This window comes from Mirounga angustirostris, unplaced genomic scaffold (assembly GCF_029215605.1).
Source record: "Mirounga angustirostris isolate CCGP_5_RB_7025 unplaced genomic scaffold, mMirAng1.0.hap1 SCAF_5, whole genome shotgun sequence".
NCBI lineage: Eukaryota > Metazoa > Chordata > Mammalia > Carnivora > Phocidae > Mirounga > Mirounga angustirostris.
Window position 1 is genome coordinate 171782816 of NW_026991713.1, and position 27624 is coordinate 171810439.

General features: G+C 45.1%; 1 protein-coding gene across 1 annotated transcript; it reads right to left on the reverse strand.

Moving 5' to 3' along the window:
- Positions 1-106: 106 nt before the first annotated feature.
- PRKRIP1 (PRKR interacting protein 1) lies at positions 107-27223 on the reverse strand. The gene is made up of 6 exons (XM_045875607.2): positions 27040-27223; positions 26212-26290; positions 25087-25187; positions 18335-18420; positions 17216-17283; positions 107-589 (listed from the first exon to the last, which is right to left on the reverse strand). Exons 1-6 carry the CDS (start codon positions 27163-27165, stop codon positions 492-494), a joined length of 558 nt encoding a protein of 185 aa, XP_045731563.1. The 5' UTR covers positions 27166-27223; the 3' UTR covers positions 107-491.
- Positions 27224-27624: the final 401 nt, after the last annotated feature.

Below are 27624 nucleotides of genomic sequence, written 5' to 3' on the forward strand. Positions count from 1 at the left end.
TGGGCCATTTCCTTCAGCAAGCCTGGAAACAGGCCCACTCCTGTCACATTGCTTCCGAGCCTTCCCTACAGCTTCGGAACAACATTACACAGGTCTGAACAAAACCTAAAGTGTTTCTGTTCTTTACTAAATAAACATTTCTTTCACAGAAACCAGTCCAAACTCATCACTGTCCAAACAGAAGAACAGGCACCAGGAGCAGAAAGTAATACGTGTTCGCTATCAGTGGGAACCTGAATGAACTTTGCTCAGCGGTGCCCCAAGTGTCCAAGACCCGGTTCTCTCTGTCCCACAGGCATGGAGGCCTGCCCACAGGTGGGGTCATCAACGGTCAGGATGGGTTCCCACTTGCTTCTCTCCAGCAAGGCGCTGGGAGGGGAACGGAGTTGAAACAGAGCCTCCTCCTTTTCCCTCGGGTTGTGTGGAGGGTTTCCTGAGGCCCTGGTCACAGAACGGGCCAGGCTCCAGAGAGCCCACCAGAGCAAACACTGTCATCGCCCCATGATGAAGCTGGGCTGCTCCTCCTCCTCCTCTGTTCCAGACGCTTCCTCAGAGCTACTGGATGGCTGCTCCTGGGACTGACTGGATCCTGTAATCACATGACATCTGATTAGAGACATACAAATTCACCCAGAGAACCAAGGGACACTTTAAAAATGGAGGAGCACTGAGGAGAGATTATGAACAGTGCAGAGGTTAGGGGCACCAACTCCCCACGCTGCGTGGTCAAAAATCCACGTATAATTTTTATTTTTTTAATTTTTTATTATTTATTTATTTATTTTGATTTTTTAATTTATTTGACAGAGACAGATAGTGAGAGCAGGAACACAAGCAGGGGGAGTGGGAGAGGGAGAAGCAGGCTTCCCGCAGGGCAGGGAGCCCAATGCCGGGCTTGATTCCAGGACCCTGGGACTATGACCTGAGCCGAAGGCAGACGCTTAGCGACTGAGCCACCCAGGCGCCCAATTTTTTTTTTTTTTTTTTTTTAATTTTAAAGTAGGCTCCATGCCCAGCGTGGCATGAACTCATGATCCTGAGATCAAGACCTGAGCTGAGATCAAGTTGGATGCTTAACCAACTGAGCCACCTCGGCGCCCCTTCATGTCTAACTCCTGACTCGCCCAAAATGGAACTACTAATAGCCTACTGTTGACCAGAAGCCTTACCCATTACATAAACAGTCCATTAACACATTTTCTATGTAATATGTATTGCATAGTGCATTCCTACAATAAAGTACGCTTCAAGAAAAGTAAGCCAGATAGAAGAAAATGTTATTAAGAAAATCAGGAAAATACATTTACAGTGCTGTACTGTAAAAAAAATTCCACATATATGCAGACCCACGCAGTTCAAAGCCATGTTGTCTAAGGGTCAGCTGTAGCTGTGCCCACACAGCATGAGGAGCCAGAGGAGGTCCTCACGTCCATCAGTCCCTTGTGCCACCTCTCGGATATAAAGGGTGGGTCACAGAACTGATCTACCACTGCTGGCAGCTGAATCTCATCTCTGTGAAGAAGGTCCAACAGCATCCATAAAGGGAGCCCAACACCCCATCAACTGGGCCTCACTGCTTTTTATTTTATTTTTTAAAAATATTTATTTATTTGACAGAGCCAGCGAGAGAGCAAGCACACAATTAGGGACAGCAGCAGAGAGAAGCGGACTCACCGCTGAGCAGGGAGCCCAATGCAAGACTCGATCCCAGGACCCTGGGATCATGACCTGAGCTGAAGGCAGACGCTTAACTGACTGAGCCACCCAGGCACCCACCCCACTGCTTTTTAGATGCTGCCCCCCCCATGTGGGGCCATGTCCCCAGCCAGCCCTTTAACACTTAACATTAGGCCAACAACGCTCCTACCCAAGTCTCAAGCTCTCACGACAGTTTGCAAAAGGATTCAAAAACTATGTAGCAGAGGGCCCTGCCCACAACAAATATGCCAGCTTCCCAGCTCTTCCCACAGACCCAGAAACCTTCTCTGTTGACACTCTACATGCAGCTCTGAATTCCAATGTTTCCCCAGCATGACTGTCGGTACCCACGGTGCAGCTGAGCTGGCCAAAAGCTGAGCAGAAAGACAACTTGTTCCCAGCTCCTCCTCCACCTCCTCCTCCCCTCTCCTTAGGAGCAGGGCAGTGGGCGAGAGTTGCAACAGGAGAGCCAGAGCCCACAGAGGCAGCCCTGTCCTCCAGCCCCTTGCAGGCACCGTGGGCTCCCTAGGCCCACCAACAGGCCTCCTCCCTGCAGATGTGCAGGAACTCGCTCCAGCACCCCCAGGGACCCAGAGCTTTGCTACTGCTGTCGTCACAGGGTCAGACAGCTTCAAGGTGGGGGGCCTGGGGTGCCCAGGGCACAGCACAGTCTACAATCACCCTCACACCCCAGGGTGGGCCACTAAAGAACACTCATGGCAATGGCTGGAAACCATCTCTCAGATTTAGTTTCATTACTTTAGGATATTCCTCCTTCTCAACCTCATGCCAAAAGGAATGAGAAGTTCCGAAAGTACAAACACTGAGCATATTTTATTTTTTCAGGTTTACTTATTTTAGAGGAGGGGAAGGGGCAGAGAAAGAATCTCAAGCAGACTCTGCACTGAGCGGGGAGCCCGACGTGGGACTCAGTCTCACAACCCTGAGATCATGACCTGAGCCAAAACCAAGAGTCAAACACTCAACCGACTGAGCCAGCCAGCCGCCCCAAGCATGTTTTAATAACTAATATTTGTAGAAAACCTCTTATGTTGGGGCGCCTGGGTGGCTCAGATGGTTAAGCCTCTGCCTTCAGCTCAGGTCATGATCTCCAGGTCCTGGGATCGAGCCCCGAATTGGGCTCCCAGCTCAGCAGGGAGTCTGCTTCTCCCTCTCCCCTGTTTGTGCTCTCTCTCAAATGAATAAATAAAATCTTAAAAAAAACAAACAACAAAACCCTCTTATGTGCCAGGCACATGCTGTCTTTCCATATACCACCTTGTTTCACTCTAACAGAAATCTATGCGATAGGGCCGCCTGGCTGGCTCAGTCAGTGAAGTGTGCAACTCTTGATCACGGGTTTGTGAGTTCAAGCCCCACGTTGGGTGTGGAGATTACTTAACAAGAGAAGTCTAAGAGACAAGTACCATTACTACAGATCCATTTTACAGATAAGGAATGGAGTTCACAGTAACTTGTTACTCAAGGTCTCATAACCACTAAGAAACAGGACTCTGACATGGACTGACTCTCTAGGCCTCTGCCAAACCATGCCTGCAGAAGTGCACAAGGAAACTGAGGCAAAAGGAAAACAAGGTAGAGACGGGGGTGAGGTGAGCACACTGAACGGATAAGCAAAGTGTAGTCTGTGCACACAGCGCAATATTACTCAGCATTAAAAAGGAAGGACATTCTGGGCGCCTGGGTGGCTAAGTCGTTGGGCGTCTGCCTTTGGCTCAGGTCATGATCCCGGGGTCCTGGGATGGAGCCCCGCATCGGGCTCCCTGCTCCACGGGAAGCCTGCTTCTCCCTCTCCCACTCCCCCTGCTTGTGTTCCCTCTCTCGCTGTGTGTCAAATAAATAAATAAAATCTCAAAAAAAAAAGGGGGAGGGGGAAGGACATTCTGACACCTGCCACAACATGGATGAACCTTGAGGACATAATATTCAGTCAAATAAGCCAGCCACAGAGAGACAGACACCTATGATTCCAATGCACAGAGACAGAAAGTAACCTGGTGGTTGCTAAGGGCTGGGGGTAGGGGGAAGGGGGAGTTAGTGTTTATTCAGGTACAGTTTCCATTTTATAAGATGAAAAGTTCTGGGGATGGACAGTGGTGATGGCTACACAACAGTGTGAATGCACTTAACACCACTGAGCTGTCACTTAAAAATGGTTAAGATGGTAAATGTTATGTATATTTTACCACAATACAAAAAGAAAAGAAAAGAAAAGAAAAACCATGCATGCCATGGAAAGATGGAGTGAAAAACTAGAGATGCATCAAAAACCTGGCTCTGAGCCCCTGGATGCTAGGGCAGTACCCCCCAGCTCCCTGAGTGCAGCACTCCCAGAAGAGGATGCTATTTCTATGGCATGCGGTGTGACTGGTCCAAGGCCTGGGCCCTCAGTCTCCACCCCAAAGGCCAAGGGGAACACAGTCGTTGCCACTTGTAACCCATTCCCCATATACCAGCCAGGGGCCCTGCTCTAGAACTCGGGCTCCAAGGTGGAAACTGCTGATGATTTGCTTTGTTCCATAACTTAGTCATACTCTGCCTCAAGGTTCTCTAAGAACTGCCAACCCCTGCAGAGGTCTGAACAGAGCAGGATGGGTGCACAGGATTTGATCTTCAACTCAGATCTTAAAGAAAGAGTAAAACACTAACTTGGATGCTTGTGCAATGGGTGTTCTGGATGCCCGAGATGCTGGCTACAAGAGGAAGGCGCAAATCATCCCCTGTGATTGAAAAGCCCTTGGAAATGGGGTACCTCATCTAATAGCAAATACAACAGATGCCTATGTTTGGGAAACATGATGTGAGGGCCTAGAAGCATTACTCTCGAAGAGAAGTCTAGGAATCTGGTGCACACCCAAATCCTTTGGTAACTTGACAAAGTTATTTCACTTGCTCATTCTTACAACATAATAAAAAAATAAAGTGTTTATCACTACTATGTTTAGTATCAAGGACACAAGAATCAAAAAGAGGCTGTCCCAAATTAAAACAACAGTGAGATACCACAACACGCAGACTAGACTGGCTAAAATGAAACAAACTGACGCTGCCACTTGCTGGTGAGGATGAGGAGGACAGCAGCTCCCGTTTACTGCTGGTAGGAGTGCAAGATGGTCCAGCTGCTCTGGAAGCTAGTCTGTCAGTTTCTTACACAGCAAAACACACTCTTATCACAGGACCTGGCAATCACCCTCCTAGGTGTACACTCAGCTGATCCGAAAACACACCCACACGAAAGTCATCACACAGATGTTTGCAGCAGCTTTCTTCATCATCACCAGAAACAGGACGCAACCAAAATGTCCTTCAACAGGTGAATGGATAAATAAACCATGGCATAGCCATATACGATGGAATACCATCCCACAATAAAAAGGAATGAGCTATAAAGCCAGGCAAAAGCATGGATGGATCTTAAATGCATTTTTCTAAGTGAAAGAAGCCAGCTGAAAGGGCTACATGTTGTAGGACTCCAACTATATGGCATTATGGAAAACGGTGAACAGACGGGTGGTTGCCAGGGATTGTGGGTGGGAGGAGGCTGGAGGTGAAGCACAGGATTCTTTTTAAGGCAATGAAACAATTCCGTAGGATACTGTAATAGTGGCTACAGGATGCCATGCATTTGTCAAAACTTATAGCACAGAGAATACATCTTAGTGTATGCAAATTTAAAAAGTTATTTAGGATCCCAGGACGAATGCAAAAGGTGACATATGAATTCAACCCTATAACAAACGGATGAAACAACTTCCGTGAAGGGGGTGGGGGAAAGTGCTGCCCTAAGCAATTTTGGAAACAGCGGAGTCTGTAAGACCAAAGGCAAAGGAACTGTACAGAACGCTGGACTCTAGCTGATGGAAGTGTTTCGCACAGGTTAACAGGTTAACAATCCTGAAGCCACTATCCACATGCACTGGAACTGGACAACTGAATAAATGAACGGTGGAGGGTACAGGCCAGGTTCCTCATTATCAGAGCGGGAGGTTATGGGCAAACAAGCTGGAATGAGGCTGGAGGCTCATGATGGAAGGCTGGAATGATCCATGTGGCAATGGATCAGAGTTGGAGACATCAGTATAAACTCAGGTTAGCATAATAGAAATCAATACAAACAATTATATATAGATATATCTATAAATATGCGTACACACACTGGTTAGTACACATGCATATTTCCTTGTTCTATCAGTTAAGGGGGCCTACAAACAACAACACCCCAGCAGGAAAGAACATGCCTAACCCCCAGATCTTGGTTTCTAAACAAATCAAGACTCCTTGGAGAAATGGCTGGTTCTGGGTCTGGGTCTGGGTCAGGAAATATAAAAGGTAAGTCTAGAATAACTTATAGTGCCAGAAAGTAAGGATGTGCTTAAAAAAAAAAGAACAAGAAAAAAAAAATCCAAATCCAATAATGATGGGAGTATGTAAAAGGGACACAGAATCCAAAGGAAAGAGCCTCCCATGGCCAAAGCTGGAACAAGATCAGTAACAAAATAAATAAGGTGATACTGGATTCAACCTGAAGTATAAAATAAATGTCCAAAAGTCCATATTGATATAAATAAATAGGGGAAAAGAGATCAATCCTGTGTAAAAGGATTTCAAATAATTCATGTAGCTACTCCACCCTCACAGAGAGGGTACATAACTCCTCACTCTTTACATGTGGGCTGCATGCAGTGCCTTCTTTCCAAAAAGTACAGCGTGGGAAGGGGGACAAAAGGAGTGAATTTACAGTAGACAGTACTGACAGGCACGGCCTCAACCAGGTGATCAAGGTCAAAACATCAACAGTGCAAGTCATCCTAACAGCACAGAGACTTGATATAATGTGATTAAGAATGGAACTTTATCTGTGTGGCCTTCCTCCCCCAAATAAATAACTCTAGTCTAATCAGGAGAAAAATATCAGACAAATCCCAATTGAGGGATATTCTACAGGACACCCAACCCTCCAAACCCTCAAAGGCATCAAAACAAGAAAGTCTGAGAAACAATCACAGCTAACAGAAGCCTAAGGTTACATGGTGATTAAATGTAATGTGATATCCTGGATGGGATTCTGGAACAAGAAAAAGGCATTAGGTAAAAACTAAGGAAATCTGAATAAAGCAGAGAGTTCAGCTAATACATCTATCAATACTGGTTCATTAATTGTGATAAAACGGTTAACTTCAGATGTTAATAAAAGGGGAAGCTGGATATGGGAATCCTTTGAACTATACTATCTCTGGACTTTTCCTGTAAATCTAAAACCATTCTAAAAGTTTTTTATTAAAAAAAAAAAAAAAGACACTGCCTTACACTCATGGAATTGGGATTTTACAGCTGAATAGTGTTGGGGAAGAAGAATTTCCTATGCCCTTTCAGGTCCTTCTAGCTGGACTAAGAATCAAACTGACATGAGACAGTAATAGGAGAAAGTCAAATTTAATTTTTTATGTATGGGGAATCCAGACAGACACAAAATTCCAAAAACAGGCAATAGGAAGGCTTAAGTGACATCCTGAGTATAGGAGAGGGGTAGGAGTCTGAGGATACAAAGAGGCGGAAGACCATTAGCAGGAAGGTAACAAGATGTTTGGAAAACAAAGGTTGCCCTATTGTGCAGATAATTTCTTAGGTAAAGAGGAATCTCTATTAATAGCTCTCTTCCTGGTACAGCAGGCAGTTGAGGGGGAGGTATAAGAGCTTTTCCTGAATCTGCTGGGTTTTGACTGCTTCTAACTCGTGAAAATTAGTAACAGGAAACCTTACCAAAAATAGAGTTGAGGGGTGTTGGCACTCTACCCCTCACCATCAGTTGCAGATCCAACAAGAAGAAATGGACTCCATCTTTTATGTGGATACTACTCTACTACCCCAGGTGGAGAAAGAAATGCTTTCCATGTACCCACCCCAAAAGCTTAGCCAATGAGAAGCCACCGTACTTTGAATTCCCAGTTTACTCCACTGAACTTTTAGTTTGTAACAGCCTTCCCAACTTACCCCTTTTCTCCTTAAAAAAGCATTACCTCAGGGCGCCTGGGTGGCTCAGTTGGTTAAGTGTCTGCCTTCAGCTCAGGTCATGATCCCAGGGTTCTAGGACTGAGCCTCACACGGGGCTCATTGCTCAGCAGGGAGTCTGCTTCTCCCTTTCCCTACCCCCACCCCTGCTCGTGCTTGCCCTCTTTCTCTCTCTCACACAAACAAACAAATAAATAAATAAAATCTAAAAAAAAAAAAAAAAAAAGCACTACCTCTCCTTTGTTCTCTAGATTTGCCTGAGGTTTGGCCATGGCTTGTTTGTCCAAAACTGCAATTCTTTTATTCCTGAATAACCCCCTTTTTGCTGGTAAAATAACTGGCAATTCTTATTTTTAAGGTTAACAAACTCAAAAATAATGTTCATGCCAACGTGGCCTATCTTGGAGCAGCCTGCCCTTGGCTCCTTCAAGAGATAACTGCGTTATGTGATTTAGCAGATTCTCTAAACCAAGTAGGTGAGTGCAGAGCTCTGGGAGCAAGGTGGAGGGAAAGGCTAGAATGGTTAGGTTGGGGGGGGAGGGTAGGAAAGGTTTTACAAAGAGAGAAAACATTGCAAGAGGAAGGTACAGGATGACTAGAAGCTCTTCAGGCAGATAGGGAGTCAGGTAGCATGAAAAAGGAAAGAGCACAGAGCCCTGAGCATGCGAAGCAAGGTGGAAGAACAGAGGTGTACACCTGGCGGGGGGCAGAGAACCCGTGGAAGAGAGCAGCCAGACCAAACTGGTGGAGAGACTGGAAAGGGAACCGGGAATGCAAGAGCTGCTGACTAGATTCCAAGCAGGGTCACCCTGTGGATAGGTGCACTGGACAGTGGAGACACATTACCTGGGTTCCAATCGTGCCCCATCACTCCCTCCCTCTAGCTCTGTTTGGTGCCTACAGTCCCTCAACTCTAAAATGGGAATAAAACCACTGCCTACCTACCTCTCAGGGCCACTGGGAGGATAATATTAATATCTGCAAAGCACTTACAGCTGTGTGTACGTAATAAATGTTCAATAAACGTTAGCTATTATTATATAATTTTCTTTAAAGTAAACTGCACCCCCAACGTAGGGCTTGAACTCACAACCCTGAGATCAAGAGTCGCAAGCTCCACCAACTGAGCCAACCAGGTGCCCCTCTTATTATATAAAGTTAAAAAAGAAAAAACAAGTCAAAAATTGAGTCATTTGCCCCCATCCCCAACAGCAAACCAAGACTTATAGTTACAATCTATCCCAGGAATGTGACTTTTTTTTTTAAGATTTTATTTATTTGACAGAGAGAGACACAGCGAAAGAGGGAACACAAGCAGGGGAGCGGAGGGAGAAGCAGGCTTCCCGCTGAGCAGAGAGCCCGATGTGGGGCTCGATCCCAGGACCCTGGGATCATGACCTGACCTGAAGGCAGACACTTAACGACTGAGCCACCCAGGCGCCCCAGGAATGTGACTTTTTAACACTTGACCTGAAATTTCGTGATCAACACTAGAGAGGTCATATGCATGATAAAAACCCTGCCCTTCCCTTTTCCCCAAAAAAGATTTCCCGGCCTGAAACAATCCTTTCTTTTCTTTTGCTTATAACTTCTTGCCCCACCCTCCTTCCAATAAAAACCTTCCTTCTTTACACCTCCTGGGGGCATCTCTCTACCTGCTAGATGGGATGCTGTCAGACTCATGAATTGCTTAATAAAACCAATTAGATCCTTAAATTTACTTGGATGAATTTTATTTTTTTAACAATAAGCAAAAGAACAAAGGACTGTCTAATCTCTGTTTTAAAAAGAACTTTGGAGGTTGTACAAAGGTGGGAGAAGTGGGGGCTGGGCTGGGAAGAGAGCGGAGGCTGCTACCCTGGTCCTGCCGGATCTGGATCTTTGTACAGTTTTTACTAAATCCCCAATGAGACCCTGAATGCTTTTGAAGTCATATTCTTATCCACATGGAGGATTAATTTTTAAAAGCCAGTGCCGGCAAGGAGAGGTGGAAGTGGACACTTGCACATTGTCGATGGCAGTAATAACTGGTACAACTCCTCTGGAAAGAAATGTATTTCAAGAGCCATGAAATCTTTTTATACTCTGTGATCTAGTAATTCCCACTACTAGAAATTTGTCTTAGGGAAATAAACCATAAAGGGGGAAGGGAGGTAGGTACATAATATTCCCTAAGCAGTGTCTTCGGAAGGAAAACAAAAACGAATCAATCTAGTATCTAACGAAAGGGAAAGAGGCGTATCGCAGCAGGACAACTGCTGGATATCATCAGTCACTGAACAAATTATGAAGGACTGGAAATGCTTACAGTATGAAATAAGCAAAACGGAAACCTGTTCGTACACTACACAAATGACATGCACATGCAGGGAGAGACAAAACAAATGGACAGAAAGAAAGGGGATTTATTAGGATAATATATGAGTTGTTTCCACTACTGTTACACTATTGTTTATACAATATTTTAAAATCCAGGAATCTGAGATTTTATTCACGTATTTTAGGAATACCAGCTAAATGCAACTGAGTGTAACTGAAACTGATATTAACTTATTTATTTACTTTTTAAAGTTTACTTGTTTTTGTAATCTCTACACCAACATGGGGCTTGAACTCATGATCTCGAGATCAAGAGTCACATGCTCTTCTGACTGAGTCAGCCAGGTGCCCTAAAACAGATATTAACTTTTAAAGAAAACAGATGAAAGAACAGACTAGGAAAAAATCCTTCCTTGTACTATGGAATTGTAAGGACATGGGAAAATATTTATGAGACAATGTTATATGATAAAATTAGAACTATAAATACAGTATTTACAAAAAGGCTTATGTGATATATATTTAAAAACTGAAATAAAAGAATTGTCATCAAAGTGTTAAAATTACTGTTTTTAGTAACGATTATAGATAACTTAAATTTTTGACTTTATTCTTTTATGCATATTCCAAAAACTTCTAGAGTGATCATATATTATCTTTCTCTCTTTTTTAAAAGATTTTATTTATTTAGAGACAGAGGGAGAGGGAGCACAAAGAGGGGGAGGGGGAAGGGCAGAGGGAGAAGCAGACTCCCTGCTGAACAGGAGTCAGGGGTGTGGGGGCCGATGTGAGGCTTGATCCCAGACCCTTGGGATCATGACCTGAGCCAAAGGCAGCCACTTAAACCGACTGAGCCACTCAGGCGCCCCTATTATCTTTATTCTCAAGAGGCACAAAGGATATAGATAGTTTTCCAACAGAGCATATGTAATAAGAATTTTGGCACTGAAACAACAGTTCAATCTAAACCATTATTTTGAGTACCTTCTGAATACCAGATACCGGTTGAGACAGGAGTCTTAATTGGGGCAATTTTGTCGTGTGTCCCCCCCCCCGCCAAGAACATTTGGCAAAGTCTGGAGACATTTTTGACTGTCAATAACCAGGGGGTGGTGGGCACCACTGGCATCTAGTGGGCAGAGTTAAAAATCCCACCGTGAACAGGACACAGCCCCTCACAACAAAGAATTCTTCAGCCCAAAATGCTGATAGCGCTGAGCATGAGAAACTGCTCCAGGTTTCTTTGGTAGGCAGACCTGTTAGGATAAGTAACACTGGTTTGGGGAGTTCAAGGCTTCAAAATAATCCACCACATTGGCTTAAAGCCATCCCATGGTGTCATTCAGACTACACTACTGGGCGTCTTCACTGAATTACTGGACCAGTGTGGACAACCAACAGGGATATTTCCTCTCCGACAATGGAACGGAACGCCTAGTCAGCTGTTCCTCACCACTTTTTAGAAGGGCCTCAAAAGCTGGAGCGATTTTCCGCCCTTTTCCTCAAGAACCCAGTGGTGCGCTGAAGCCTCCTTGTGGCCCAGCTCAGTATCACCACACTAAGTTTCTCTTCATTTCAACCAGATAGCAAAAAAATCTATTTTCTCTTTGACAAAGTGAAAAACGAGGAAGGAAACAGAGAAGACACACACATCACCTTCACGCCCAGCACCATCTATCCTGCTCACTGGTACAAGGTGTACCTGGCCATGTAGTTTTACTAATCACCGTTTAGTCTGCCCAGGTGCTAACCTCACAATTAAGCCTAAGAGCAGGGCCCATATACTACAACAACAATTTTCAAATTTGTTGGACGGCAGCCCACAGCCGACACATAAACTGAAAGAAAATTTCACAAATCACTGTATCCAGAGGTGTGACGCACTCTGACAATTTCTAGTCTGCTCTATTCAAGTTGGGAAAAATGACAGCTGCAACCTGGAAACTGACTGCAGGATCCAGAGAGCAAAATCACAACCTTAGTGTGAGAAAACACCGTGTTACCAAGGTGCACAAACATCTTTTTTTTTTTTTTTTAGATTGATTGATTGATTGATTTGTTTGTTTATTCGTAAGAGACAGAGAGAGAGAGAGAAAGAGAGAGAGGGGGCAGAGGGAGAAGCAGGCTCCCCGCTGAGCAGGGAGCCCGATGCGGGACTCGATCCCAGGACCCTGGGATCATGACCTGAGCTGAAGGCAGACGCCCAACCATCTGAGCCACCCAGGCGCCCCAAACATCATCTTTTTGACAGAACTGAAGCTCAAGACATGGGGAGGCGTAAGGGGTGGGGGCAGTGAGAGGGCACAAGGCCACGTAAAAAAGCTGGAGGCCTGGATGTAAGCTCCCAGAGAATACTAAAGCCTGCGCTATGATCTCAGATACGCTTTATAGCCTCGGGCAAATTAAAGAAAGGTGCCAGAAAACAGCACGGTCCGTGCACCTATGTCTAAGAGATTAGAGGAGGAGGATTCTAGAGGCCCCAACTCTGTGATGGTGCCACTGGTCTCCTTCGATTATAGAACCCATTACTAACAAGTTAAAATGTGACCCCAAAGACCCAATATAGGTTCATTAAGTACAAATTCAGAGCAAACTAACCTCACTCAGTTTCCTCAGAGTCTAAAAAAAAGAGTTTTTTTAGACTCACTGCTCAGGGAACGCCCCCAAAATATGGTGTATCTTAACTACAGCAAGATGTTTGGTTAAGTTATCAAACTGCAGAATTTTAGATCTAGAAAGAGCTTATCAGTTATAAGCTAAAAAAGAAATCTGCTCGAATAAGAGAAGCCAGGGGCGCCTGGGTGGCTCAGTCGTTAGGCGTCTGCCTTCGGCTCAGGTCATGGTCCCAGGGTCCTGGGATCGAGCCCCGCATCAGGCTCCATGCTCCGCGGGAAGCCTGCTTCTCTCTCTCCCACTCCCCCTGCTTGTGTTCCCTCTCTCACTGTGTCTCTCTCTGTCAAATAAATAAATAAAATCTTTAAAAAAAAAAAAAAAAATAAGAGAAGCCAGATGCTTGAGGTCAGGGTGAGCTGGAGGGAGAGCTAAGCCTAGAACTTACGTCTACTGCACTCACTCCATAACCTCAAATTACCTCTTAATTTCTTATGACACGTCTGTGAGTAAGGAAAGAAGAGGGAGTCTGGCTGATTCTTAGCTGAAGAATTAACTCCACCCTAAGGGTTTTAGTGAACAGGTCCCTGCCAGCCTACACAGAGCTCTCCCTAGAGGGCTTGGGCTCTGGCCCTGGCCCAGTCTGGCTCAACATTTTCATTAATGACAAAGGAGTTACGTTTATCAACTCTGCCCATGACAGCCCCAGAAAGACATGGTAACATGGTGAATTTCAGAATCAGAATTCAAAAGGATTTTGGAACCTGAATCAACAGAGCCAATAGCACCAGGTTGAAATGCAAAAGAGCTGCAGTCCTGTGTTTAGATTTAAAAACAAAACAAAAAGGGGCGCCTGGGTGGCTCAGTCATTAAGTGTCTGCCTTCGGCTCAGGTCATGATCCCAGGGTCCTGGGATGGAGCCCCGCATAGGGCTCCCTGCTCCGCGGGAAGCCTGCTTCTCCCTCTCCCACCACCCCCCTCTTGTGTTCCCTCTCTCCCTGTGTCTCTGTCAAATAAATAAATAAAATCTTAAAAAAACAAAAACAAAAACAGAAAGCTCTAGGTAAGACAGAGCAAGCACATTTGACTCTCTCCACTGAATACAGGACCTGGACAGAATGATGGACTCTTGAGAAGCAAGCAGACTGGGGAAAAGACCAGCACACAAAGTGCCACTGGAACAGCTCTGAATTCCTGAGGTCTTTTTCCCCCTCGGTACCCCCAGCCTGGAGTCGGGATGATCTGATATGCAGAAGTGGAGCCCGGGGACAGACGGAACTCCACGAGAAACCCTCCGGTTCTGGTCTGAAGGGGTAAGAAAAGGACTCCCAATGCTGAGAGTAAGGGAAGTTGTGGTGTTTCTTCTTTTTTCTCCATTCTCTCACACCCTAGCTCCTAGGCAATCCTGCGGGAGTCACCGTGGCCACAGCACCTGTGGTGGCAATGGGGGCTTGCGGGCACAAACACTTCAGAAGAGGGGAGCCCTTCTTGCTGACTAGAGGAGCTGTGGTCCTAAGATGGCCAGGTAAGCCCTGCTGCTTTTCTTCTCTGTCCTCCCACTGCACGGCCCTGGAGGCAGGTGCAGCTGAAGGCAGCGTGTGCCAGAGTGTAACTAAAGCTCAGTTTTCTGGCTAGAGTCTAAGAAGGGGAGTCCCAGGAAACCAGAAAGTACAGGAGAGCTCATGGAGAAAAAGGAGATTAGAAAAGACATCGTAAGTCATTTATGAACTTCCGGGCTCAGCCTGACAGCGGTGGCCCGAATCATCATACCAAACACTCTGAGACCTGAACGCAAAGAACTAAACCCTGCCTGGCCACCGCGCAGTGCATGCAGGACACACCTGGAGAGCATGGCAAAACTTGGAAAACCGAACTGACGCTAGAACCACAACCTGCAGGAGGCTAGGGAGAATCCATGTTCTGAAACACAGCCAGGCTGACTGCCTACTAAAACAAATACCACCAAGACCAAAGCCTCATGATATAATACTCAAAATGCCCAGGGGGTGGCCTGGGTGGCTCAGTCGGTTAAGCATCTGACTCTTGGTTTCAGCTCAGGTCATGATCTCAGGGTCCTGAGATCGGGCCGTGTAAGGCTCCCTGCCCCCGGCCAGGTTTGTGCAGTCTCGCTCTCTCTCTCTCCAATAAATAAAACATTTAAAAAGTCAAAATTTTAGAACTTTTCTGAAAAAAACACAGTAATTGAGATAAAAAATTCACTGGGTAGGATCAATAGCAGAGTAGAAAGGGCACAGGAAAGAGACAGCTTGAAAGCAGATCTGTAGAATTATCCAACAGGAAGAACAGAAACAAAAATGATAAAAAAAAATTTCCAAATTCGACAAAAGACATATATAGCCTACAGATTCGAGCAGCTCCATGAACTCCAAACAGGATAAACCCAAGGAAATCCACGTGTAGACACGTCATAATCAAACTGCTGACATCTAAAGACAGAAATCTTAAAAGTAGCCAGAAAAAAACAATGATAGAACAATTTGAATGATTACAAAATTTTCATCAGAAACCGTGGAGGCCAGACAAAGTGGAATGGCATTTCTAAAGTGCTAAGAAAAAACTTAGAATTTTAGATCTAGTGAGAATGTCTGTCAGGAACAAAGGTGGTATGAAGACAGCCTCATATGAAGAAAAGCTAAGAAAATTATAGCCAGCAGACCTCTTCTGAGTGACTAAAAAAAAGTTCTTCAGACAGAGGGGAAATGATGCCACAGAAAAGCCTAGACCAAGTACTTCTGGGTTCCCCTGCATGTAGGGAGGGAGAAGAGGGCTGGGAAAGTAATGAGGTGGTTTATTTGAGGGATGAGGTCCTAACAATCACATTTTAGTGTTGTAAAATAAATTATTCTAAGAAATGGTAAGAAATAGCCTAAAACTATGCCATACATAGAATGTCACACAGCATATTTACAACTTAGAAGGAAATCGATTCTGGAGGGGACCAATCATATTTAGTGTATCAGTGAAAGTCTGACTTTATCTGAAGACCAAAATCAAAACTGTCCAACCAGGAGCCATGGCTGGTCAATCAGGGAAGAGCCATCAATTCAGCAATGTGGTCTGCTGCTGTCATGTGTTTGGCCTCTTAGCATCCTTGGTCCTTTCCATTGGACACCTCTCTTTCCCTCTCAGCCCAGGGGCTCTCAGGGGAGTGGCTCGTACCTCTGGCTGTGTGATGGGTTCAGAGGTGGACAGGACTGGTAGCACTACGGGACGGTGATACATGACTCAGCCCCTATTCCTCCTTGTTAACAAAATCTCATCTCAGTCTAGGGTGGCAGTGTACCCAGCTCCCAGGGATGAATCCTGACAGGTTAAAAAGATAGTCACAACAATTCTGTTTTCTATTCATCTAGCTTAACAGCAGCAAGGGATGGCAAAGTCACCCAGTATTAACCAATGAAATATAAAATGACATCTGTTGGGCACTTTGGGGGGATCTTTTGCTCTTCTGTTAAAAAAAGAAAAAAAAAAAAACAAGTACCACTTCTTTCCCCTTTCTTTCTTCCTTGAACATAGGTATGATGCCAGGAGCTGCAGCAGCCATCTCATGCCCACAAAATAAAGGCCAAGAGAACTGTCAGGATACTGGGCCTGACACTACTGTGCTGCTGAACCACATCAGGCTGCCACTGACCACCAAATTTCTTGTTATGTGAGAGAACTGACCTCCTCTTTGTTTAACTACTACTAGTTGAGTTTTCTGTTTCTTAGAGCCCAAAGCATTCTTTTTTTTCTTTTAAAGATTTTATTTGACAGAGAGCATAAGCAGGAGGAGTGGCAGGCAGAGGGAGAGGGAGGTTCCCCACTGATCAGGGAGCCCGATGTGGAGCTCAATCCCAGGACCCTGGGATCATGACCTGAGCCAAAAGCAGACCCTTAACCGACTGAGCCACCCAGACGCCCGAAGCCCAAAGCGTTCTTAAGTGACTTGCCAAGTGACTCAATCAGAGCCAAAAAGACACAAAAACACTTTTGCTAGAGACATCCCCTCAGTCTTTCCTTCAAAAAAAAAAAAAAGATTTTATTTATTTATTTGAGAGAGAGCAAGCTAGAGGGAGAGAAAGAGAGCATGAGCACGAGCCAGGGGGAGGGGCAGAGGGAGAAGCAGTCTCCCTGCTGAGCAGGGAGCCCGACTCAGGGCTGGATCCCAGGACCCTGAGATCATGACCTGTGCCAAAAACAGATGCTTAACTGACTGAGCCACCCAGGTGCCCCACAACCACAGGGAGGACATGTACCTGCCTGAGGACAAGGAGCCAGGGGACAGAGGAAGACAAAGAATGCCAGTAACATCATTGAGCTCTTTTACTAGCCATCCCTGAAGGGAGGTCTGTCCTGACTTAATGTAAGCCAGTATCTTTCCTTCACTTCACTTCCTGACACTTGCAATTAAACGAGTCCTAACTAATAGAAATAAGTTCTCATTTCTTCAGTGGCCAGCCAACCAGCTCCAAACTCTAAATCTCATTCTTGACAGGTCAGTCGTGGTGATCAACACTGAGAAAGATCACAACCAAGAAAAGTAAGTTCCACTCACCTTCTTTTTGTTTCTTCTGTTCAAGTTTCATCTTCTTTGCCAATAATTTCTTCTCTTTTAACTTCTGGCTATAAATATAAAATACATTAATTCCTTCACTACCTTACTGTATATTTTAGAAAATAAATATCTACTTATAGAATGTTTAAAGACCTTATAATCACACAAACGCTATAATAATGAAAGGGAAGAAATACTTTCTCGTGATTCTGCTACTCCAACACCATCAGCATTATCAAGCTATTTTCTTCTTGAATGAAAATGAAATCCCGGGGAGTCCTGAGGTGATTAAAGCAATCTCAGGAATACTGGAGATGTTTTTCATTCTAAAATATTTAGGAACTATTTTTATTTATTTATTTTAATTTATTTTCTTGAATTATAATACTTTATTGCAGCATCAGCAAAGGTGAGATTTCTGAAGCTGGTGAAGACTGGGCAGCATTTCCATGTGAAATGTTACAGCTTTGTTTCTTATTTAATTCCACACGCAGAAACTGAAACATGGTAAAAGAAAAAAATGCAAAGTAGCTAGAAAAAAAGATGTAATCAAGTTGTAGCATACAGACGTGCTCTTTAACTAAATTTACCAAGCATATCAGAAAGCAAACGAAAGATGACTATCCCAATAAATCAACAGATTGCCAGAAACAGACTAAGAATTAGGGACCGTTTTTAGAATCCTGCTTAGCTCTCTAAAGGGCGAGGGAGCATTTATTAAAACACACACACACATACCCAGTCTACATACTGACGTAATGTCACTGAGGGAAATCACACACCCTAATTTAAGGAAGAAGCTAAAGAAAGTTGGCTCACAGCATAGTTGAAACTTGATGTTAAAATACAGAAGTGGAGGAGACCTAGAAATCTACCTGATCACCCAAGCGCTGACCTGAGCTGTGGACAATCTGTAACGGGTGGGTGGGGGAAGCATCAGCAGTAAGTGACTTAATCTCTCCTCAGATACTGGAAGAAAGGCCATCCCTCTACTGGGTAACACCCAAGACCTCGACAGGTCATACACTGAACTTCTGACCAAAATGACTATTCAGTCACCTGCTCTCACATTTCCTGCCTTTAAATTTCATTGGTTATGAGAAGCCACAAAGCCCTCACCGCTTTTTCCGCCGTTTTGCTGTCTGCTCCTCTGCAGCAGTTTTATTCCTCTCCAATCTCTTCTGAAACTCTGCATCCAATTTTTGCTGTGAAAAAAGACATCATTTAGACACACTCTGGGCCGTGCAGGAGAGCTCTAGAAGTCACACCACTGAGGGTGCTGGAGGCACACTGAGGTCTCCAGGGCCACTTTAACTGGAAGAGGTTGCCCAACAGGTGGGGCGGGAATCAATATATGGCTTTCTGATGGCGACTATTACTTCTTCAGTTCAGTAAGATACCACGACTGCACAATGAAGCATGAGAGCATGAGAAGGGGCACAACTACTGGTTACATAGCCAGGGCCTTGGCTAGTGCGCTATTGTCATTTATAGTAAGAAATCTACACAGCTGACCTTTGAACACAGGTTTGCACGGTACAGGTTCACCTACACGTGGATCTTTTTTGATAAATACAGGACACTACTGTAAATGTATTTTCTCTTCCTTATGATTTTCTTAACATTCTTTTTTCTCCAGCTTACTTTATCATAAGAATACAGTATATAATATGTATACAAAATATGTGTTAATCGACTGTTCTTATCATCAGTAAGGCTTCTGGTCCATAGTAGAATATTAGAAGTTTTAGGGGAGTCAAAAGCTTCATGCAGATTTTTTCACTACATGGTAGGGGGCTTGGTGCCCCTAATCACCTTGTTTGTTCAAGTCAACTGTATTTGATCTTCACCCACTATTTCTGGCACAGAGGCCCTAAAACTCTTGTAAATTTCCTATACAAGAGCCACAGAGGCATCCTTTATTTTAAAGATTTTACTTACTTGACAGAGAGAGAGAGCACACGTGCGCGCACAGCAGGGGGAGCAGGAGAGAGAGATGCAGGCTCCCCGCCAAGCAGGGAGCCTGATGTGGGGCTCGATCCCAGAAGCCTGGGATCGTGACCTGAGCCAAAGGCAGCCGCTCAACTGACTAAGCCACACAGGTGCCCCAAGGCATCTTTTATTATTATAATATTTAATTATGTTCCTGGTTCCTGAAATAGCTCCAGAAGTAAAGGTGAAGTGGTGTCTTTTTCATAACAAGTCCCTTTCAACCACAGGAGTTTATGTTAATGAGTGACTTCAGAAAGCCCCTAAGGAAGAGGGCTGATCATCAGGGTAACTTTCAGTCCCACCGCCTATGCTCCAAAGAGGGAAATGGGGCTGCAGGTTGAACAAATTACCAATGGCCAGTGATTTAATCAGTTTGTAGTGACGCCCCCAAAATCCCAAAAAGAGGGGCACCTGGGTGGCTCAGTGGGTTAAATGTCTGCCTTCAGCTCAAGTCATAATCCCAGGGTCCTGGGATCGAGAACCATGTCTGGCTCCCTGCTCAGCAGGGAGTCTGCTTCTCCCTCTCACTCTCCCTCTGTGCTCTCTCTCTCAAATAAATAAAATCTTAAAAAAAAAAAAAAATCCCAAAAAGATGGGGTTCAGGGGCGCCTGGGTGGCTCAGTCGTTAAGCGTCTGCCTTCGGCTCAGGTCATGATCCCAGGGTCCTGGGATCGAGTCCCGCATCGGGCTCCCTGCTCTGCGGGAAGCCTGCTTCTCCCTCTCCCACACCCCCTGCTTGTGTTCCTGTTCTCGCTATCTCTGTCTCTGTCAAATAAATAAATAAAAATCTTAAAAAAAAAAAAAAGATGGGGTTCAGATGGCTTCTGAGTTGGGTGAACATGTGGAGGTGCTGGGAGGGGATGAAGCTCTGTGTCCCCTTCTTCCACCTGGCTGTTCCTGAGTTCTGTGAGCCCCTGTAAGCAAATTAACTGAGCCTGAGGAGAGAGTCATGGGAAACCTCGAAGTCACAGCCAGTCAGTCAGAAGCCCAAGTGACAACCTGGGCCTGGGATTGGCCATTGAGGTGGTCAGGGGTGGGGAGGCAGTCTCGTGGGACTGAGCCCTGAACCTGTGACATCCAATGTTATCACCAGGTGAACAGCATCAAAACTGAGTTAAACTGTGGGACACTCAGCTGGTGTCCCAGAACTGCCTGGTGTGGGTGTAATCCCCACACATTTGGTGACCAGAAGTGTTAGAAGAGTAGCAGAGAACTGAGAGTAGAGGACACGCACAGGAGTGCATTTTCACCTTACAGGGACCTGAGCTCATCAGATGAACGGCCAGAGCTGGAACTGTGGGATTTTCAGGTCCTAACTGATGACGGTTATAATGACAGATTCCACAGCAGCGTTCACACCCACTGCCATCACCACCCCTAGGCACACACACGTGTACAGAGGCACAAGTGAGTGTGCACACATACACACAGACCCATCCCTTGTATTGGTCCTTCCTAGCAGCTCCCTGTCTCTAAGCCTCTGTTTTCTCACCAGGAAAACAGGAAAAAGATGAATTCCTCTCTCCCAGAGTCTTCAGGAAGAATAACATTTGACGACCTGCAGGAAAGCACTTGTAAACCATTGATGCAATTGCCACAGAGTACCATCGCTTTCTCCTAGTCATAGCCAGAAAGGTCAACAGGGAAGTAAGGAGCCTGCAGAGGACAAGCTGGCTTCAACGGCGCTGCCAGGGCCGTGCGGATCTGCTCACAGTGGCACGGAAACTCTGAGAGCAAAACTCATGAGACACAACAGGCGCTGGGGTACCTGGCTGGCTCAGTTGGAAGAGCATGCGACTCTTATCTCAGGGTGAAGTTCCGGACCCACGTTGGGTGTAGAGATTACTAAAGAAATAAACTTAAAAAAAAAAAGGTCTCCTTTCAAGAAAATCAGCTGATTAGAGGACAAGTCGAAAGTAAACAACTTGGGGCACCTGGTGGCTCAGTCATTGGGCGTCTGCCTTCGGCTTGGGTCATGATCCTGGGGTCCTGGGATCGAGCCCCGCATCGGGCTCCCTGCTCGGCGGGAAGCCTGCTTCTCCCTCTCCCACTCCCCCCGCTTGTGTTCCTGCTCTCGCTCTCTCTCTCTCTCTGTCAAATAAATAAATAAAATCTTAAAAAAAAAAAAAAAGTAAACGACTTGAGGGGCATCTGGGTAGCTCAAGTAAGTGTCTGCCTTCGGCTCAGGTCATGATCTCAGGGTCCTGGGACTGGATACCCCCCTCAGGCTCCCTGCTCAGCGGGGAGCCTGCTCCTCCCTCTCCCTGCCCCAGCTCCAGATCATGTGCACTCTCACTCTAATAAGTAAAATCTGAAAGAAAGAGAAAGTAAACGACTTAAAGCTAAAAGCACATGATCTGTTTAGAAGCTGAGCCATACCCGTCTCACTCTGCTGCTGGAGCAGCTGCCCCCTGCGGGCTGAGAACCTGCCACAAGGAGTTGAGGAGCACCATGCGCTCTTTCAGCGATGACATCCTGTTAGTCACTGTGAAAGGTGAGGACACTCTTGCCTCTTTGTTTCTTCTAACCTCAGAGCCTGTCTTTCGCCGTGTGAAATAAAATCCTTCACTGTGTGAAATAAGAACCTGGGTGTCTCTGGGGACTCAAGGTTTGTGAAACATTTTTCTGTATTTTCTCTGGGTCTTTAATCAATATATAAAAGGTTCAGACTAACTGATGGTAGCTAAGCCAACTGCCTGCTCTAGTTCCTTCCCTCTAAAGTAGTTTAAAAATTTTTAAAGTGCTTCTGATAGTTTTTACGTAGTTTTCTTTATTCTTGACAGTGGAAACCCCACCATGGTTAACAGGTATAGCTGTGTGACAAGCCACCAGAAACTCTCCACCAGAATTGAAAATGTCACAAGTGGAGGATGGTAGTAGCTGGAGAAGAAACACCAACAGCTGCGGGCCAAGACAGGCTGCAGGACAAGCAAACGCCAGGTGAAAACCACCACAGCAACGATTCCATTCTGTTTCCAAATCATAAAGATATTTTTCAAACTCAATTTTGGCCATTCCGGTGAATTTTTACTTTTACGTATTTTCTTCTGTATCATGTCTATCTCTTTAATATTTTCCCTTGTGTTTTATGTTGGAAAATTTCAAACATAGAAAAGTTGAAGGAATTATACAGTCCATATACCCGCCACCAAGATCCTACAATTGACATTTTGCTACTTGCTTGATCATGTCTGTCCACCTATCTATACCCCTATCCGTCCATCAATCCATCTTATTTTTTTAAAGATTTTATTTATTTATTTGAGAGAGAGAATGAAATACAGCATGAGAGGGGGGAGGGCCAGAGGGAGAAGCAGACTCCCTGCCGAGCAGGGAGCCCGATGTGGGACTCAATCCCGGGACTCCGGGATCACGACCTGAGCCGAAGGCAGTCGCTTAACCAACTGAGCCACCCAGGCGCCCCCATCTTATTTTTTTTAACACATTTCAAGATACCAGAACATTTCACTTCTAAAGATTTAACCATGCACAGCATTAACTAGAGTTTAATATTTGTTAAGTTTTTCCATTTTTTTTCCATTTAAGGTAACACATACAACAAAACACTCAAATCTTGTGTACAATTTGATCATACCAGAAAGTTCTCTCATACCTCTTCCTATCCAACTCACAGAGACAATTATTGTTCTGATACACATATAGGTTTAACACAGATTAGTCCTGCTCTTATAGAACTTCATTATAAATGGAATCATACGATATGCTCTCTTTTATGTGAGGCTTCTTTCACTCAGAATGTTTTAAGAATCATCCATGTTGTCGGATGTACCATTAGTTTCTTCCTTTTTATTGCTAAATAGTATTCTAATGAATGATTTTTTAATTTTTAAAAACATTTAATCCCCTTATATAGGAGGAAATTCTACAGTGAGTCTTTTTTAAGTCAAATTACTGGAAAATCAAATGTTATTGGATAAAGTGGTTTCCTCCTTTATAAAAAGCAAACAATTATCATTGTAAAAGTATGTGAAGCTCTCTAAAACGCACAGATGTATTCAATGAAATAACAGGCATCATGGTTAGACTGAGGAAAAGGTCTTTTCCAGTGCATGCTGTAAGATTAGGAACAAGGGGCAATCTCTCATGCATGTTAGGAAGAGAAATCAGATTTGGAAAATCACAAAGAATTAGCCAAATAATATCTGTGGGTTTTTTGTTCTTTTTTTTTTTTTTTAAGATTTTATTTACTTTGACAGAGAGAGAGAATAAGTGTGGGGAGTCGCAGAGGGAGAGGGAGAAGCAGGCTCCCCAGTGAGCAGGGAGCCCAATGCGGGGCTCGATTTCAGGTCTCTGGGATCACGACCTGAGCCAAAGGCAAATGCTTAACCAACTGAGCCACCCAGGTGCCCCTGATTTTTATTAATAGTCAGGTGGGAAAATATAGAAGCACAAAAATGTATTTTTTCCCTGATTTTTACTAATAGCCAGTAGTAAAATATAAAGGAGCACCTAGCACCACTGCAATAAAAAAACCAAAATCTTTGAACACATGTGAGATATATACCGAATCTCTATAAATCATTAAGAGATGCAGGAAAAAAAAAGACAACATTTCCAGAGGGGATGACTAAACACTGTAACATCCATTCTCATTCAATTTAAGTTACGGATTCAACTCAATTCTAGTAAAACAAAACAAAACAAAACAAAAAACAAGATTTTTGGTGTGGGTAAAATAAGTCCAAAATTCTATTTGAAAAATAAATGAAATGTCCAAAGAGTATTTTTAAGAACAACGAGAGGTTTTTGGGTCTTCTAGTCAGGTAATAAAAAGCTTAATAGTTCTCATAATACTGCGGCGCCTGTCAGGTCATGATCCCAGGGTCCTGGGATCAAGCCCCGCATCGGGCTCCTCACTCTGCGGGAAGCCTGCTTCTCCCTCTCCCACTCCCCCTGCTTGTGTTCCCTCTCTCGCTGTATCTATCTCTGTCAAATTAATAAATAAAATCTTAAAAAAAAAAAAATACTGGGGCGCCTGGGTGGCTCAGTCGTTACGCGTCTGCTTTCAGCTCAGGTCATAATCCCAGGGTCCTGGGATCGAGCCCCACATCGGGCTCCCTGCTCGGCAGGAAGCCTGCTTCTCCCTCTCCCACTCCCTCTGCTTGTCTTCCCTCTCTCGCTGTCTCTCTGTCAAATAAATAAATAAAATCTGGGGCGCCTGGGTGGCCTAGTCATTAAGCGTCTGCTTTCGGCTCAGGTCATGATCCCAGGGTCCTGGGATCGAGCGCCGCATCGGGCTCTCTGCTCCGCGGGAAGCCTGCTTCTCCCTCTCCCACTCCCCTGCTTGTGTTCCCTCTCTCGGTGTCTATCAAATAAATAAATAAAATTCTTAAAAAAAAAAATAGTTCTCATAATACGTTTTCTAAGGCTATTCCCAATTCTTTATTATTTATACCTGTCATGAAGAAATGCCAACCTCTAACTAGAACACTCAAAGCAGACACATGAAAGCACAGTACTATTCACACCAAACACACAGCTACATGGAATTTAACCAGGAATTCAGCCAAAAAGAGAACCGTTAGAAATAATAGCCCAATAACTGATGTGGGAGATCCTGCTTTCTGTTCCATTTCAAGGCAAATGGCCTGGAGGCGAGAGGGGACTCTGCTGTCCCTTCTACACACACGGAAGTCTCCCTTCTCTCATTCATGTACTAGTGGGAGCATCTTGATGTGCGGAGTCCGACCAAGAAATAACCTGGATTTGGTGTCTGTTTCCCGTGCTGACTTTAGAACGCAGCTTCACACAGGCCAAGAACCAGGTGTTATTTCCTCCTCTTTAAATGCTTTTTCCTAAAAGTCCTAAGTGCACATTGCCCAAACCCAAGGGCTCGGCCAGCCTCTTTGCTCACTGACCTTCTCGGCCATCGCATCCATGTAGTCCTGTCGCTGGTACTCTCTCCGGCGCAGATGCCTGTAGACATGGAACTCTCCACTGCCAGCCCCAGCGCTTGAACCTGTAGTCAGGAGAGTCCAGAGTTCTTAATGAAATCCAGTTACCAAACAGGCTACCCTTAATCAAAAGGGACCAAAAAAAAAGAAACTGAAGTAATGGAATGGACCATTCCCCATTGTACTCCAGAACCTGGCACAGTGACTTGCATAGAATAGTCATCATTAAATAATTATTGCATGAATGCTGAATGCGAAGTCACTAAAAATTCCACTCTAACATAGTAAGAGGAGGAACAAACTGTGGTTGAGAGACCAGAAACCCAGAAGATAGCTTAAGACCTTTCCCTCCCCTGCCAGTTGATTTCACATTTGACATGCTAAATTTCTACTGAGCTGAAAAGATGTCCATGTATATTAAGTTTTAAAAAAAAAAGTTTACTAAGTAGTATGTGTTGAACAACCACATTTTTATAAAATCATTTTTTCTTAAACCTGAGTGGTTTTGACTATAGGAGTTTGAAAGGCTATTATCAGAATGTTACAAGTGGGGGGCACCCGGGTGGCTCAGTTGGATTGGGCAGCCGACTCTTGATTTAGGATCAGGTCATGATCTCAGGCTCCTGAGATCGAGCTCCGTGCTCAGTGGGGAGTCTGCTTGGGATTCTCTCTCTCCTTCTCCCTGCTGTGCTCACTCGCTCATGGGCACGCTCTCTCTCAAATAAATAAATCCAATCTTAAAAAAAAAAAAATGTTACAAGGGGAATGGTGGAATTATGGGGGTTCAAAATTTTTCATACCTGTTATTTATTCTTCTTTATAATTAGTACGTTATTTTACAACCCCAAAATAAAACTATTTCCAGTTAGAAAAAAACCAATACAACACATTATTTAAAACAATGCAGAAGAAAATTCTCTAGTGCCAAGCTATAAGCAACAACACCCCTTCTTTGTAAGTACAAAATTACTGAACCAGTAAACTTTTTTTTTCCTGTTAGAGATCTAATTAACGAATACTAACTGCAGGGTTTTTATATCTACACTTCAAAAATTGTATTCACTGACACATATACACAAAAGCCATTACCCATTACATCTCGAACAAATTCTGGGGGAGGCCGAGGTGCCCATTCGCTCATTTTTTCTGGAATTGGAACTGCTTTGTCCTGCAACATTTAAACACAGAAGCATCTTTTAAGTACAAACCTGCTGACAAATTCACATCTCTTAAAACCAAGACGTTTTAACTGGATGGGTGAAATAAGGTTGCTTTGCTCCTTGGAGCTAAAACTGATTTTCTTCCCTGCTTTAGATTTACTTCAATCCCATATACTTTGGGGTCTATCACAGCCCATAGCCTTGCCAGGGCTACACCTAACTTTCCAAAGCAGAATTCTGAAACGTAAGTCACCATTTATGGCCGGAAACCTCTAACCTTAACTCTACGACATCCGGAGTCAACCCTTTCTAGCCAAAGGTGTTAGAAGAGACCTCATCCAATTCTTTTTATGACTTAAGGGACCGAGACCCTGACGGGAGAGTGACCTGCCCCAGGTATGTCGGCCAATGCCCCTCTAACAATCGGTGCTGTTTAGAAGAAAATAAACCCTTGTGCCGACCCACAGATTCTTTCTGTGAACTTTCTGTGAACGCTTCAGTTCACAGAAAGTTAAACTAGAAGTGTCTGAGAGCACGGGAAACCGCTCCACAGCGCCCTCATCCCGCCGGGGCTCCCACATAAGGCCAGGGGAAGCTCACTATCTCCGAGGTAGCCTACTCCTTCCTAAGGGCTGACCCTGGGGTTCGGGTACTGAGTTCCTAAGTGTGGAGGCAGGGGAGGTGGGCCCGCGGGTCCCCAGAAGCGCTGGAACGGAAGGGCGCTGGGAGGAGCCGTCGAACCAGCGCCTCGTCTCACCGGGTTCTTCATGAGCCGCTCCAGCTTGAGCTTCTGCTCTTCTGCCGCATTTTTGGGGATGACGAGCGCTTGTGGTTCTTTCTTGGGCCTCGGCGGTCGCACGGAGGAGGCAGCCGAACTCGCCATCACAGCTTTCCTTCTCTCTCGGCGAGCGGCAGCGGCGGCGCGCACGTATGACGACAGAGCCGCGCGCCAGCAGCGCAAGCGCACTCCGCTAGCAGGGCGGGGCTGGAGCGGAGTCGCAAGCCGGAAGCAGGCTGCTGAATATTCATGAGCTCGTGGCGGGGTGGGTTATCGTGATCAAAGCCGCTTGAATTCATTTCCTGTGTCTGAGCAAATCAGGGCAGCCGAGCGCCCACGTTCCAATGGGAGAGGTGGCCTTGCACCCCCAAGGGTTCGACCCCAGCCGGCCTTTCCAGTTCGCGTGCTCGTCGTGGCTCCGCCGGCAGCCCTGCTCTCAGCATCCCCTCCCGCCCCCGGGTCTTTGTCCTGGCCGTTCCTTGGGTCTGGTCCACTCTCCCTCCCATTTCTGACAATCTATTTAAGATAGCGCAGACTTGTCACTGAGCTCCCTGAGGACTGGGG

What these genes read in the sequence shown, in the direction of transcription:
- PRKRIP1 (XM_045875607.2), bottom strand. Translation starts at nt 27,165, where the DNA reads ATGGCGAGTTCGGCTGCCTCCTCCGTGCGACCGCCGAGGCCCAAGAAA. An exon ending in TGGATGCGATGGCCGAGAAG is followed by an intron (nt 18,421 to 25,086) that starts GTCAGTGAGCAA and finishes CTTTTTTCACAG; the next exon opens with CAAAAATTGGATGCAGAGTT. An exon ending in ACAGAAGAAACAAAAAGAAG is followed by an intron (nt 590 to 17,215) that starts GTGAGTGGAACT and finishes ATGTGATTACAG; the next exon opens with GATCCAGTCAGTCCCAGGAG.